A 16,344-nucleotide genomic window follows, 5' to 3' on the forward strand; every position below is an offset into this window, starting at 1 on the left:
ACATGAGAAACAATTTTGCAAAAGCCATTAAGACTTAATGTCTTGTTTACTGAAAAATAAGACAAAAATATTTATTAAGAAAATGAAGTCTTGTCATTCCATGTGAGGATTCCTAGGCTGATTGTGATAAAGTAATTCAAGATATTTCATGTTGCTTTAAGAGGAGTAGGATACACACAAACCTATAGTGAGAATCTTTACCAGTGTCTCTCTCTCTCTCTCTCTCTCTCTCTCTCTCTCTCTCTCTCTCTCTCTCTCTCTCTCATGTACATGGCCTGATGTATGAATAGCTACATGGAGTTCTGCGTGTGATTCTTGAACCACTTTTGGGGAATATGCCGCTGGTTGGTGCTCTATCCCTGTTCTTCCTCAAGAAGCCAGTGAGTTTACAAACTTAAACAATTCTATTCCCTTTTTTGCTATATTTGCTGCCTGTTGTCCTGACTTGTGTTCAAATTCTTCACATTATTTCTTGTATTTGAAATTTTACCATTTTACCACAATAGTTGTATTTTACTATTTTACCATCACAAGCAAATGAGCTTTGTCTTTTGAGTTGCTGTTGTTTGCAGTTATTTAGCTTTAGAAATAATATTGATTACATTTATATCTTTAGCAGATGCCCTCCAATAGCAACTTGCGTGATCCAACCCAATTTTTTGTGATTTTGTTTGCAAGCTCGAGGTGATACTCCAGGTTTCTACTGTACATACAAAGTCATGGGTGAGTGTTAGGCCTAGAAAGGAAACATCTCAAGGAAGGAGGGTCTTAAAGGGATGGTTCGGAGTAAAATCAACCTAGGGTCCTTTGCACCTGGACCTCGAGCCAAACACCCCCCCAGAAGCCTTTTTTCCCTTGGTCGAACATTATTAAAATGAGAGCTTATTTAGAGATATCAGCCGAATGGCTTAGTGCAGGCGCTAACGGATCCAAGGTTGTATCTCGTAAATTACCCCACTAATAATGCCCGGAATGGTACCAAACTTCTACAGTAGTACAAATAGGTTCTGTACTCATAAAACGAGGCATTGGAAAGTTTGTAAGTACATCAGGAGTTTATTTAAATAACACTTGCCTGATGGCATATGCTACCACAAACCCGGACGTCGAGGTGGCAATGTAAGAACTTATTGGGAGTGCAACTGATACTCATTTGCTGTATAATTATAAGAAAAAGAGAAAGTTCCCAAAGAAATTTTCTCTTGCAGAACTGCATGATTGAGACTATTTAAACTTTGATTTTCTAACCAGCATTGGTTTTCTAACCAGCATGAAATGATCTTAACAGCTCTACCACGTGCGTAGCAGTGGCAGACAGTCAGCGACAGAGTCAGCACTGACCCAGATTCTACTGTCTATCATTACCAGATTAGTTGCAGTGCTAATTTCACAGCAGGTCATCATAGCTCAGCCTGATTCTAGCTCAAATTCTGCTGCTGTTTTTGACTGAAGGCTTAAGGCAGGTGTAGGAAAACTAAATGGGTGTTGAGTGCTGTGTGAAGTGTCCTGTGGTCTGACTGTAGTTTTTGATGCACTGCAGAGGTGGCTTCTCTTCAGATATTCCTCTGCAGTGTGGGCGACACTGAAACATCTTGCATCTGTCCCCATTTTAATGGATGGCGTCTATTTCTTTACTTATTTTCCTTCCTTCCTTCCTTCCTTTCTTCCTATTTTTTATGCTGACACAGGGACACAGATTGTTCTCATCACAGTAACTAATAGTAGATACATACTGTAGTGTTATTATTTATGGGCTGGCATCACAGTGGGGCTTGACATCCATGGTGATATTACATTACTGCCCCAGGGATGTTCACATGTTTGTTTGTTTGTTTTTTGTCTTTTTGTGCTATTTGTCCTTGTTTTTCTTCTCTGAACAGATATACCTGTATTTTCTCTACGTTAGCAGTGTGATCTGTTTAAGTTATCTATGCTTCACTCTCTCTCTCTCTCTCTCTCTCTCTCTCTCTCTCTCTCTCTCTCTCTCTCTCTCTCTCTCTCTCTCTCTCCCCCCCCCCATTCAGCTGCTGGACATAAACTGGACAGGCCTCACAAACATATTGGACATTCCAGGGCTTAAGTAAGTTAAAATTTTCCTCCTACAATGGATTATATCTGTACTTACTAAGACAACAGTCTTATATAAGCTGTTATTTATTATTTATTATTTTCATGTTGGTCAAGCTTCTGGTTCTGTTTTGTTTGGATTTAATGGCCTCTTATAAAACGAAGAGTCTAGACCTCTTGTTTATTTCTTCTTCATTTAGTTGTACTTTGTTGTTGGCCTATACCCCATGTATTGTAGATAATTGAAAGAGCCTTTGTAGAGCATTATTAGTACATAATCAGTGTAAGACATCCTTCTTTCTCTCTAATTTATGTTGACTTTAAATAAATATAAGATTTTATGCATATTATATTTGGACAGTATCACTATTGACTACTGTCAAGTTTACATTTTTGGCCACTTCTCCGAAACGACTTTTACTACCAGTTTGACATACTTGACTGAATTCATGTTTCACACATAAAGGTTTATGCTTAAATGTATGAAATGTGTTTAAATTATTATATTAGTTGATTAGTTTAAAACCTTTTTACCTTTTAATAACTGGATAACATGGAAAGTCTGCTTCAAATTGTACAGAGAGTGCATTTTCCTAACCTCAGTAAAACTGTTCTCAAGCTACCTCAATAATTATTTATATATTGAATAATGTTTACTCTATTGCCCTGCAAAACATCCACAATTAAATTACAATAATTACATTTATGCATTATGCACATAGATTCAGAGTACCCGTTTTTCCTGTATGTGTTCCCTTTGAATTATTTAGACACAAAAAAACAAATGTTTTCAAATTGCCTCTAAATGTCCACTGTAATGCCAGATTAGAAAGATCCTCCTTAATGTGTTGGTGTAACATACTGTCTGCAGTAAAAAATTGGAGCAGATCCATGAGTGTTGCACCTCAGGATGTGCTGATCATGCACACACACACACACACACACACGCGCGCACACACACACACACACACACACACACACACACACACACACACACACACACACACACACACACACACACACACACACACACAAACACACACACACACACACACACACACACACAAACACACACACACACACACACACACACACACACACACACACACACACACACACACACAGACACAGAGAGATGGGTGAGTAATTACACAGCTCTAGCACAGACTAGTTTAAATCTGTATGTATTTATTTTGCTGATTGTTTTGTGTATCATGTTTTTGGAAAACTGAATAAATGCACTAGTTGAGGTTGTTTGGTAGGTTGATCTTCTAATAATCCTTATTGCAAGGAAATAAGCAACATTAGGCTGTTGTCATTAGCACTGCAGCATTGAGAGTCCTTGTTCTTAGGCTATTAAAGTTTATTGGTGCTGCTTTGGATCTTCACTGCACAAAGGAAGTACTGCTCCCATGTCAGCCATGCTCCTTGCATCATATAGCTAATGTAAGACTGAAGAAAAGCACACTGAGCTGAGATCTGTCAGTCCAGGCAACCATAATACCCTAATGCAGTGTAATTCTGTGCTGTATATCTGTAGTGTCCCACTGTTTAGGACTGTTGAGTGATTGTTGTAGTCTCAGAGAGTGCTATGCTTGCATTATGAAGATGTTTGGGGAACTGCATCTGCTTGGCAAGCAAATCAATATTAGAGTTATGATCATCATTCTTGTATGGTGTTTATTATTTCTGTTCAGCGTGTTGTGTTACCCGGTGTGTTCTTTTATTACAGAGGAAGTAATTCACAATGAATCTGCGTCTTACCATAGTACTCTAAAATTTGAGAGGTTAAATGTCAAGTGTTGCTGACAAGAGATATGAGAAAGTAATTTGGACAGAAATGGGGAATAACAGATTGGAGTGGAATGTAACAGGGTAACAGGTGTAATGAATTACACAAAATAGGTTTAGGTAAATGTAGAGAAAGTATTTGATGAGTGAGATAAGTTAAAGTGCATATAAAGGTTTTAATCAGGTAAAAGAGGAGAGATTTGTTTAAAACTAATTGATTTAATTTTACTTTCCATAGGGGTCTTACAAAGATTAAGTCTTTTATCTTCTTGAAATTTACTTTTGCCTTGCACTTCCCCCATACAAAGCTCTTAATGGATTTGTCTAATCGCCATGGGGTTTATTGACACCTTTAAGAAGGCTTTTATTTACTTGGACATAATCGGAAGTAGTTACTTAAGCTTAACTGCTTAAGTTTGATGTTAATATGTCAAACAAGTTTTGAATTTTCTGTGATGGATTCATAGTTTGCAACTCGCATCTGCATCATTCTGGGTCTGTATTCTTTGTTTGTTTTGTTGTTGAGTGTCATGTTTCCTTTCCATGTAGATGAGCTGAGTTCCAGGGAACTGATCAAATTTACCACTAAGCAAATTTACCACTTATGCCCAACAGTGCACACAAGGGTTAATTTCTTGTTTTGTTTCAGTTTTTTACGTTTAAATGCCAAGCTGTTGAACCTGTTCTTTTGCAGTGTAAAATCATTCAAAATGCAAAGCAAATGTTTTCGACAGAAATTTACATTATATGCAACTAAAATAGTGGTTTTTATTTGAAGTCTCATTCATTCATTTCTTCAAATGACATTATTTGTAATGCTCAGATATCCTGATGTTTTTCTTCATAGCTTCTTGGGTGACTTTTATGCTTCTTTTATGTTTTTGAGCATTGACCTGCACATTGCCATATGTGGATACTGATATTAATTTGAAATGACTGACGAAATTATATTATATTAATGGAATAAACTGAATGTAATATACACTGTAAAAGCAAACCTATAGAATCTACTCAATAAAACTGAGGTAACAATTTGCACCCATGTGTTGAATGAACAATTCAAAGTAGTAGTATGCGCACATCCAGAAACTTTAGGCAATTATTAATTATAAACAAAAGTCGGCACACTGCCACTGCTGCTTCCAAGTAATCAATTTATTGACCCGTATATGAAAATAAAGTAAACAGAAAAAAACTAAATAGTTACCAACATTGACACAAAAAAAGTTGAGAATAAATCAATTAAAATAATACAATTCTGTTATGTTGGTTACTATTTTGTATGTTTCTGTTTATTTTATTTTCATATATGGGGTGCTATTTTGTATTTTTTCTCTCCATTTATTGGATGATTGGCTTAATGAGTCGTATAATTAGATCAGGTGTGACTGATCATGTTGATATAAATTGGACCTTGCTGTGTACTTGTTTTTAAGCCTGTCGAAGACCTTCGGGTCGAAACATTGTACAGTTCAATAAATTGATTCTTTTGAAGCAGCAATGGCAGTGTGCTGACTTTTGAATAAACACTTCCTCAATTTAACAGCTATGACACATTAAAATAAATTAGGTAAAGTCTTTCTAACATTTGTCAATACATTACGCAACTAATTACTTAGTTGTAAAACTTAGTTGTAAAAAGTAATTCAAACTCTTGTTTATTATTGTATGTTTAAAATAACTTCTGGAGCTTGTATAGGAAATGTTTGCAATTAACAAGTAGTAAGTAACTTGTCGTACTTCCATTAGTACTGTTATTGCTCATTGATAGGAGCAACGTATACACTATAAACCTAATGCATGTAGCCACCCACAACCTACCACAAACTATATTCCTCAGAATAATGGGAAACACAAAAACTCTTTTAATTATCAAACATAACTGAACTTTAACCACTAACAGGTTTTTTCCTTTACTCAAAAACACATGAAATAACACTTAATTATTTTAGCATTTACTCTTCTGATCCAGCCCTATGCAAAGCATGATGGGAACTAAAAATCCACTGCACAGTTAAGTAAACTTCATTTTTGCATATTTAAGTAGATGAGACACAATTAAATTAAGTACACCACTCTTTACAAGACCAACTAGTATTATCAATAATATAGACTTCTTTAGACTCCATTAGGCAGTTTTAGTTGCTTGCTAAGGGATTGCTCTCCATGCGGAACATTTTGAGTAGAGTTGAGGTTGTAGCAAATTAGCTCAAAAGAAAAAGATGCAGAGGAAGGAGAGGTCGCGTTAGATGTAAAGGAAAAACCTCCCTCAGTTGCGCAGCCTCCTAGCCCACTCTTTTTACCTCACGATCCAACTTTAGTGGTTTGGTTGAAAGAATTAGAGTTGGAAGTAAGACGACAAGAGCATCAAAATAAGTTGCTATGTTTAAGGGTGTTAGAAATGGAAATGGAAATGAAAAAACAGGGATTTGATATTCGTGAGCATCCAGATAAAGATGCACTTATGCAATTTCCAGGATTACCCAGGATTCGTTCCTCTACCAGCTGGGGTGCCTGCCACTTCAAATCCAGCAGCACCTGTGGCAGACTCGATTGCAGCTCCCGTTTTCGATGTGGGGAAACATGTTAAATTGGTCCACCTTTCAGAGAGGCTGAGGTAGACTCCTATTTTACTGCATTTGAGCTGGTGGCCCTTAAATTAGTTGGAAAAGCTCAAGAGGTATGTGCATCCCTGCCCACCGATACTAGTTTGGATTATGATATGGTAAAGGCGGCTGTGTTGCGTGCATATGAGCTAGTCCCAGAGGCTTAAAGACCAAAATTCTGACATCAAAAGGAAGCAGTCACACAAACATTTGTTGAATTTTCAAGGGAAAAACAGGTTTTATTTGACAAGTGATGTGCTGCCTGCAAAGTGACTACGTTCCAACAACTCCGTGAACTAATGTTGCTAGAAGATTTCAAGGGTTGCCTTCCTGATAATCTTGTTATTCATTTAAATGAGCAGAAGGTATCTTCACCCGCAGAAGCCGCTATTCTTGCTGATGAGTTTGTGTTAACTCATAGAGTGTTTTTTCCCCATGCTGTTCGGCACGAGAAAGTTGTGATCTCGCATGCTGCAGTTCAGGGGAAAGATATTGCCGATGCTGTTAAAGCTGTACGTGGGGGAGCACAGGGCGGCCAGTTCGTGCAGCACAAAAAAGAGTGTGTTTTTACTGTCTTTATTGGGGTCATCTCATTGCGGACTGTAAGCATGGAAAAAGAAAAACACAACTAAGTCTAAAAGTGTTGCTTTTGTCAAATCTGTCTCATGCCTGCTGAATCAAGTAAGTCGTCGATATATGAACCATTTCTATTAACTGGATCAGTAGGGTTGTCTAATGATTTGAGTTTTAAGCCAATAACTATGCTCCGTGATCCGCTTAGACACTTATGTTGAGTACAATGTTGCCGCTGTCTAATGAATCGTATACAGGAGCTAATGTGTTGCTCCGAGGTGTGGAACTGGGCTGTATTAAAGTTCGCTTGCATACTGTGTGTTTAAAGGGGGGGTACAATGGTGTTTCATGTATTCAGAGTTGTTTACAGTGTTAAAGAGATGGATTCTCATGCATAACATGGCCAAAGTTTTAAAAAAATATTTTGGACGAATAACGGAGAATTTCTGTGCCGAAAATCTTACTTCCGGGTTGGTACAAGTTTCGGCTGGTTTTTTTTCGACCGTGGATCTAATGACGTAGACCAAAGTGGAACTCCTTATATGAGCATTTCTCCCGGAAAAGCGCGGCCGCGCACACGTCGACCAGAGGAGAGCGAGACCGCGCACATCAACGCGCTTCAACAGGAAATCATCGGCAGCGCTGCATAGTGTCTCCAAAGTGTGTTTTTGGATGTGAGGGAAAGCTTCCCAAAGAACCCAGCGTTAGGAACAGTGGATGCAGATTGTTGTGTAGTTGTGTAGACTGTTTGTTCCCTGCATTTCGACGATGAATGTTTTATAAACAAAGCCCAGATCGGATTCTCACTATGGCTCTGGCTTCGCCCACACGGCCCGCCTCCAGACGCTCGGGTTTTTTCGGAAAGACTCGGTACAGCCTATCTTTAAACTAAAGAAACTAATAAAACTAAAGACTTTTTGGAGATATGAAGGATGCAATACTACTCTATAGGTACTCAAGATTAACAGGAGATTGAGTGAAAATGAGCATTTCACCCCCCCTTTAAAGTCTGACCTTGTTTCAGGATTTGTACAGGTGGGCGTAATATCTCAGCGTCCAGTGGAGGGGGTTGACCTCATACTGGGTAATGATTTAGCTGGAGGTAAAGTTTTTCCGCAGCCTGTCGTAGTGGATGCCCCTGAGTGACAGACTGACATAAAAAACGGAACAGTCTCCTAACGCGTTTCCTTTTTGTGCGGTAACGCCCACTCAAGCTCGTAAGCTCCAGGAAGTTGTTGACTTGTCAGATTCGTTTTTGGTATCTGATGGTAAAAAAATGGAAGCTTAAATTTTCGTTTAGCCAGAGCTGAAGTTACCTGTAGCTGAGAGTAAATCTGATCCTTCTTTGACTGCGTGTGTTGCAGCTGCTATTTACAAGGATAGATTTTTTGAGTCTGGAGTTGCATTTCATTGGGAAGACGAAGTGCTAATGCGTAGGTGGAAAAAGAATGACATCTTTTGTCAAGTTGTAGTCTCCTCTGTGTACTGCGTACAAATACTTAAACTTGCTCATGATCGTGTTCTTTCGAGTCATCTGGGCATTAGAAAAACCTACAAGCGAGTGCTTCGCTATTTTTTTGGGCCGGGGATGAAGTCTGATGTCTCCGCTTACTGCCGTTCGTGTAATGCATGCCAATTGACCGGTAAGCCCAATCAGACCATACCACCTGCTCCTTTACATCCAATACCTTTAATGGGAGAACCTTTTGAGCATATTATTATGGACTATGTTGGCCCATAATAATAAATCAAAAGCTGGGCATCAATACATTCTTACAATAATGTGCGCTGCGACATGAAATTAAAGCTAAAAGGATGATCCAAAAATTGGTGAAATTTTGCTCTGTGTTTGGGCTACCAAAAGTGATCCAAACTGATCAGGGATCCAATTTTACAATAAAAATATTTACCCACGAAAAATTTAAAAATTCAGAAATGTTGTTAAACCTCGAACAAAGGTTGTCTTATCTCTCTGATCAGCAACATCGAGATATTATGTTGTTGATTAAAGAATACCCTTCCTTGTTTGCAGATACTCCCTCTCAGACTACTGCGATAGTACATGATATTGAAATTGAGGGATCAGCTCCCATACATCAACATCCCTACCGTGTAATCCTGTAAACGGGAGATAATGAAAGAGGAGGTATGGTATCTGTTAGATCAGGGGCTTGCTGTGCCCAGCTCAAACCCGTGGAGCTCCCTGTGCATCCTTGTGCCTAAACCTGACGGTACCTATAGATTTTGTACCGACTACCCCAAGATCAGTAGTCTCACAAAACCTGATGCCTTCCCCATGCCTTGCATGGATGACTGTATAGATCGGGTTGGAGCGGCCCACCTAGTAACGAAACTAGATCTCTTAATAGGGTACTGGCTAAACTTCACTCACCATTAACCTTGCTAAATGTGAATTTTGCAAGGCCATGGTAACGTATCTCGGCAAGCAAGTAGGGCATGGTCAAATTTGCCCGATAAAAGCTAAAGTTGTCGCCATCCTTCAATATCCTGCACCTAAGACAAGATGGGAGTAACTCCGTTTTCTTGGGATGGTGGGCTATTACAGAGCATTTTGCAAAAAATGTTGCTTCCACTTACTGATTTATTGAGTTCTTCCAGAACCTTTATCTGGTCTCCGTCATGTGAAAACGCTCTTAAAGTGGCAAAAGATTTTATGTGTTTTGTTCCTGTTCTGGCTGCCCTTGATTTCTCTCGCCCTTTTAAACTTGAGGTGGATGCCAGTGCTGTGGGTGCTGCTGCCATTATTGAGTCGGTATTAAAAGGTAATCTGCAAATAGGGTAATTCCTCTGTCTTGTAGGAGCCTATTATTTTTTTGTAAAATTATATTTTCTCCTGGTTTGTAATAGACAGGAATTTAGGGAAGTGTGATGTATTTTGTTTTACTTTTACTTTGTTAGTGTCAGGGTTATGTTTGTTTTTGATCTGTTTTTGTTCATGCCTGAGTTTCACCTATTCCTTTGTTCAGTTTCCCGCCTTTGTTCAGTTTCCATGGTTACCTTCATTTTTGGTTCATTGGTTTCAGCTGTTTGTCATTTATTAGCTCGTTTCAGTTTGTTATTTAAAGTGCAAGTTGCAGGTTAAATTTTTCACGAAGATAATGCAATGTGTTTATTAAACATAAAGATAAGAACCGCCCACCATTGTTTTTTATACCAAAATGCTGATATAATATGAAAAGTTGGCACTTTTAACAGTGGTTTTAACCGCTCCCGCTCCCTTCCACTAGATGGGGCGTGACGTCATATGAGGAACTCACTAGTAGAGTTACCGTACGCTTGCAGCTATAGATGCCTTATATAACTGCAGAAAAGTTGGTTGTATGTTTTATTTGATAAAAAAAATTATGGATAAAGTAACTCCATTGTAAACATACTCATGTGTGCTGACTTCAAGGGGACCGTGATCCTGCCTGAAATGAGAATAAGCTATTCGCAAAACAAACGGGTTCAGGCACGTCAGGTCAGCCGGTCGCAGGTCGAGCTGTTCCACTAAACTAAACGCGTTCACCTCACGGCAGCACATACTCTCCACTGCTGATAGCCCACACAAACTCAGTGATGGGGACATCGATCTCTCTTTTTCTTTTCTGACAATAAACATCGCTAATTAAATCGTGAGAAATTGATAACGCGTGGATTGAGGAAGGGTATTACATGACGTTTGAGGCGGCGATGACACTAGCGATTGATGCCTGTGCAGTGTGTGCATCTCTAACGTTACAGCTCTGATTTGGACTGACTTACTGTAAGTAAATAATGTATTCAGTTCAGTCGTTGTCCCTCCTTGCTATTCTACATGACGGCAATATTTTGAAAAGACTTGCTTGTTCCGTTATATTATCCGGGTTAAGTTTGCACCAGGCTAGACTAGCTCTAACGTAGCTAACGTTACTCACCAGGACACTTGGCCAACCCTCCACTAATTCTCCTCACACCAAGCATTAATAACTCTTTGAGTGCCATGGCTGCCCTCTCTCACGCCTGACCAGTTAAAAATTGTAGGGCTGTGGTCCATAAAGAATTTGATGGTTTCCCACATCCTCAGTCGTTCTCCAAATAGCCATAATACAGTGGGAATCTAGCAGAGTATGGGTTGCGAGTTCCTCTTGTGACGTCATCACCCAGTAACTGAAAAAACACGCTACCGTTGAAGAAACCCCAATAAATGTTATTTTAACGCATTTTAAGACAGAAATAATTAAATATATACATATAGAGCACTTTAATTTACACATTAATTGGCTGTGGTGGTTAACCTGCAACTTACACTTTAAGCTTCACCCTTGCCTTCGCTTTTTGTCCAGTCTCTGTTATGTTTAGATGTGTTTGCACTGCCTGTTTGATTGCTTTTTGAGTAAGAATTAAACTACTTAGTGTTTTGTGAAAACCTGTGTCTTCTATCTTCAGCTTCCCTGCATGCATCGTTACATTTAAGTTATGGTAGCGCTTAAATAAATAGTTTATTTATTTTTTGTTTATTCTGGCATACCCATTTCCAAAGCTCAGTACCCTATTAAAGAAACAAACCGAACGCTCCTACAATAAATGAAAGAAAACCCACGCTTTTCTTATGTGATGTTCTTCAGTTATGTTACGCCATGCCGTTCCTAGACTGGGACGTAACATGATTTGGATGAGATTAACTTTTGGTGGTCTTATTATATATTTCTCTGTGTGCAGTTGTTTTTCAATTGGTTTGATTCTTATTGCCATGGCAAATATAGTTTGTCTTCCTGTACAGTACATCCAGGACTGCTCGCCTCTGTGTGTGTGTTTTAAGATGACTTTAAACCCAGGTGGCACTGACAGAACTACAGCCTTTTCAACAAAGACAGGCAGCTGCCCAGAGACAGGAGTATGAGTAAAAGCTGAGGAATTTCAGCACAATCCTCAAAATGGCACTATTGCTTCTGTGTGTTTCCTCCCCATAGCCTCTCTCCCTTCTTGTGCTTGTATTTTAACAAGGTTGTAGTGTTTTTGTGCTGGGACAAGCAGGCTGTGGGCCAATTAGATGTGTATACTGTCACACCAAATCCTGCTGCAGGAGCCCGCCAAAATGTAGAAAATGTATTTATGCTAATGTTACAAAAACATACTTGATTAAACAGTGTCAGATGATCTTTTGTAAAATTGTTGGTTTAGTCAGCAAGTCAACATTTGAATGCAGTTTATGTGGTTAGCATTACATCCGGGAGGTACAGGATTATAATTATAAATTTTTTTTTAATAATCCATGTCAGTATATCTACATCAGTTAGACTTTGTTTTAAGGCAAATTCTAACTTCATGTTTCCTTCAGTAATTATGTAATGCTTTATATTTTTGAATATGTAGTTATAGATATTTTTATTGCCTTTTCCTGTATTCCGAGGTTTCATTTACATCACCAACTAATGCAGAAACATTTAGACTCCATTAAACAGGTTTAAATTTCTTGCTGAGTCATTGATCTCTATGCTGAACATTTTGAGCAGGTTTGAAATGTTTTTTCAAACTATTTTTGTCTTTTGTTTTCTTTCCAGTCATTCGTAACACTGCCTCTGCTTTTAACTCTCTGATGCATTATTTATTAAACCACAAAGGAAAAATATCCTAATGTTGTCTTTAACATCAAAACAAGAATTTGATCATCTTTTCCCCCTACCAAACTATTTAAGAATTGCATAGAGGAGAATGATTAAAATCCAGAAGTACTTCACCACTTTAGTACTTTAAAAATGAAAAATTCATGTTTATCATGATTTCTTTTTCATTGGCAGTGGCTTTTCAGACCACATGATCCAGGATATTATCAGCACTTACATGGTGTTGCCCAACAGGATCACTGTACCACTGATAGGTGAGGTTGAACTGGCACAGCTCCGTTTCCCAATGCCAAAGGTGAATGCACACACATACACAACTATCTCAGTGCTTATTATTTGGCAAACCTTCCGTTCATATTAATATTCAGTAATCTCTTGTTATATTTAATTCTCTCTCACACTCCTTAGGGAGTTCTCAGGATTCATTTTCTTGAGGCTCAGAATCTGGAAGTTAAGGACACATATCTGGGCGGGTTGATCAAAGGCAAGTCTGACCCATATGGCATGCTGCTTGTCAGCAACCAACTCTTTAGAAGCAAGACCATCAAAGAATGCCTGCACCCCAAATGGAACGAGGTGTATGAGGTGAACACACGCACACGCACACACACACACATAGATATACACTCACCTAAAGGATTATTAGGAACACCATACTAATACTGTGTTTGACCCCCTTTCGCCTTCAGAACTGCCTTAATTCTACGTGGCATTGATTCAACAAGGTGCTGAAAGCATTCTTTAGAAATGTTGGCCCATATTGATAGGATAGCATCTTGCAGTTGATGGAGATTTGTGGGATGCACATCCAGGGCACGAAGCTCCCGTTCCACCACATCCCAAAGATGCTCTTTTGGGTTGAGATCTAGTGACTGTGGGGGCCATTTTAGTACAGTGAACTCATTGTCATGTTCAAGAAACCAATTTGAAATGATTTGAGCTTTGTGACATGGTGCATTATCCTGCTGGAAGTAGCCATCAGAGGATGGGTACATTGTGGTCATAAAGGGATGGACAGGGTCAGAAACAATGCTCAGGTAGGCCGTGGCATTTAAACGATGCCCAATTGGCACTAAGGGGCCTAAAGTGTGCCAAGAAAACATCCCCCACACCATTACACCACCACCACCAGCCTGCACAGTGGTAACAAGGCATGATGGATCCATGTTCTCATTCTGTTTACGCCAAATTCTGACTCTACCATCTGAATGTCTCAACAGAAATCGAGACTCATCAGACCAGGCAACATTTTTCCAGTCTTCAACTGTCCAATTTTGGTGAGCTCGTGCAAATTGTAGCCTCTTTTTCCTATTTGTAGTGGAGATGAGTGGTACCCGGTGGGGTATTCTGCTGTTGTAGCCCATCCGCCTCAAGGTTGTGCGTGTTGTGGCTTCACAAATGCTTTGCTGCATACCTCGGTTGTAACGAGTGGTTATTTCAGTCAAAGTTGCTCTTCTATCAGCTTGAATCAGTCGGCCCATTCTCCTCTGACCTCTAGCATCAACAAGGCATTTTCGCCCACAGGACTGCTGCATACTGGATGTTTTTCCCTTTTCACACCATTCTTTGTAAACCCTAGAAATGGTTGTGCGTGAAAATCCCAGTAACTGAGCAGATTGTGAAATACTCAGACCGGCCCGTCTGGCACCGACAACCATGCCACGCTCAAAATTGCTTAAATCACCTTTCTTTCCCATTCTGACATTCAGTTTGGAGTTCAGGAGATTGTCTTGACCAGGACCACACCCCTAAATGCATTGAAGCAACTGCCATGTGATTGGTTGATTAGATAATTGCATTAATAAGAAATTGAACAGGTGTTCCTAATAATCCTTTAGGTGAGTGTATATACAAACACTAATTTACTGCACTCATAAGACTCATGTACATACACTAAAATGTGCATTCCTGTGTTTTATTATTAGGCACTAGTATATGAACATTCAGGACAGCATCTGGAAATAGAGCTTTTCGATGAAGACCCAGATAAAGATGACTTCTTGGGCAGGTGCCATATTCATTTATGTAGCTGAAATGTAACATTATTTATTATTTATTTGTTATATACCTTTTTAAAAACTTGTTTAATTTATTTTTGTTCCAGTCTAATGATTGACTTGAGTGAGCTTCATAAAGAACAGAAGGTTGATGAGGTAATACTTTACACTTTCGTTCTTGTTAAGGCTAATTTATAGCTCACATCCCTCAACAAATGTCAGCACCCTCTCATTAATGAACTGACATTGAGCTTCCAAAGTTATTGAGATTATTCTGTATTGGCAGGCATTGATTCTTCCTTTATCCGCTGCCCCCTTATACTGTCTATATATATATTTTTTTTTTTTCAATGTCTGTTTCTAATGTATGCATTAAAATGTAGATGTTTTGAAGAAAATGACACATAAATAGATACATAAAAAAATACATAAAAAATTTACAGTTTCAGTATTCATTGATATTACTCTTTACATTACCTATTAGTAGTAGTAATACAAGGTTCATTTAACAGGTTTAGTTGCTTGCTGAGTGATTGATCTCTATGCAGAACATTTTTGAGTTTTTTTTTGTTTGAGTCTTGTTTTCATTCCAGTTATTCATAACACTGCCTCTGCTTTTAAATCACAAAGGAAAAATTTGTTTTTCAACAAGATATTTTTCCACAATTAATATCCAGAAGTACATTCTTGTTATCCTTAAACAAATGTCACCAGGTTTTATTTCAGAACCCTCTAATTAATGAACTGACTTTGAGTTTGCAAAGTTGTTGAGATAATGCTGTATTTGCAGTAATTGAATTGACATTTTTTTAAATTTTTCCAAAGAAAAGATTATCATCAGTTTTTTATTTCATCATTGTTTTGGAATGAACTGAATGTTCTTTAAGCCCATAGCTGCCATTCCAGTGCACTAAACACATTTTTGTTTCTGCAGTGGTTTGACTTGGAAGAAGTCACGACAGGCAAACTTCATCTGAAATTAGAGTGGCTTTCATTGTACCCGAGTGCTGAAAAACTAGATCAAGTATGCACAAACTCTCTGACCGACACTGATAGAGATGATTTAAACATAACTAGCTAAACCTTTGATCATTTCATTCTCTTTTGCTCTCTTATTAGGTACTGAGGTGCATAAGGTCTAATGACAATCTCTCTTCAGCTCTGCTAGTTGTTTACCTGGACTCTGCCAGTAATTTGCCGGTAAGAATAAGTATATTTTTGTGTGTGCGTGTAGCCGTGTACATAAGCTCTGCTTGAGGATCTGCTGTAGAGCGACGTTGTTTTTTATGTTCTATGATAATCTGCTTGGATATCAGTAAAAATATGATAAATTTTCTCACACCTAAATGATTTTTCCTTCTGCAGAACAGATGATGTTTGATACAATTTATATTTTATACTATTTTGTCCATACAATGAAAGTCAGTGTGGCCCAAAACAACACAGGAATTTTTATTTGGCACCTTTAATTATGTGACCATTGAATTATGTACTTAACAGAGTCAGAAAATGTAATTTAAGCAGTTTTCAGTAATGACATTTATATTACCAACAAGTAGTAATACAAGCTTCATTAAACAAGATCAGTTGCTTGCTGAGTGATGATCTCTATGCAGAACATTGAGTAGGTTTGAAGTTTTCAAACTATTTGAGTTTTTTATTTTCACTCCAGTCATTTATGGTCAGAAAGTGAGTTTTTAGACT

The 16,344-nt window shown here is 38.4% G+C and overlaps 2 protein-coding genes across 4 annotated transcripts in view; both read left to right on the top strand.

The window, feature by feature from the left end:
- ncapg2 (non-SMC condensin II complex, subunit G2) overlaps positions 1-16,344 on the top strand; it is a 130,574-nt gene that overhangs the window by 82,505 nt on the left and 31,725 nt on the right. The window lies entirely within an intron of this gene.
- The window catches only part of esyt2b (extended synaptotagmin-like protein 2b), a 36,840-nt gene that overhangs the window by 11,106 nt on the left and 9,390 nt on the right, over positions 1-16,344 (top strand). For all 3 annotated transcript variants that reach the window (XM_079865620.1, XM_079865619.1, XM_079865621.1), the window contains exons 6-13: positions 291-380; positions 2,025-2,080; positions 12,818-12,938; positions 13,052-13,228; positions 14,569-14,651; positions 14,748-14,796; positions 15,575-15,664; positions 15,760-15,840. In XM_079865620.1, coding sequence (XP_079721746.1) covers positions 291-380; positions 2,025-2,080; positions 12,818-12,938; positions 13,052-13,228; positions 14,569-14,651; positions 14,748-14,796; positions 15,575-15,664; positions 15,760-15,840 — 747 coding nt within the window. The remainder of the gene's footprint in view (positions 1-290; positions 381-2,024; positions 2,081-12,817; positions 12,939-13,051; positions 13,229-14,568; positions 14,652-14,747; positions 14,797-15,574; positions 15,665-15,759; positions 15,841-16,344) is intronic.

Source organism: Squalius cephalus, assembly GCF_949319135.1.
Source record: "Squalius cephalus genome assembly, chromosome: 3".
Classification (NCBI taxonomy): Eukaryota; Metazoa; Chordata; class Actinopteri; order Cypriniformes; family Leuciscidae; genus Squalius; species Squalius cephalus.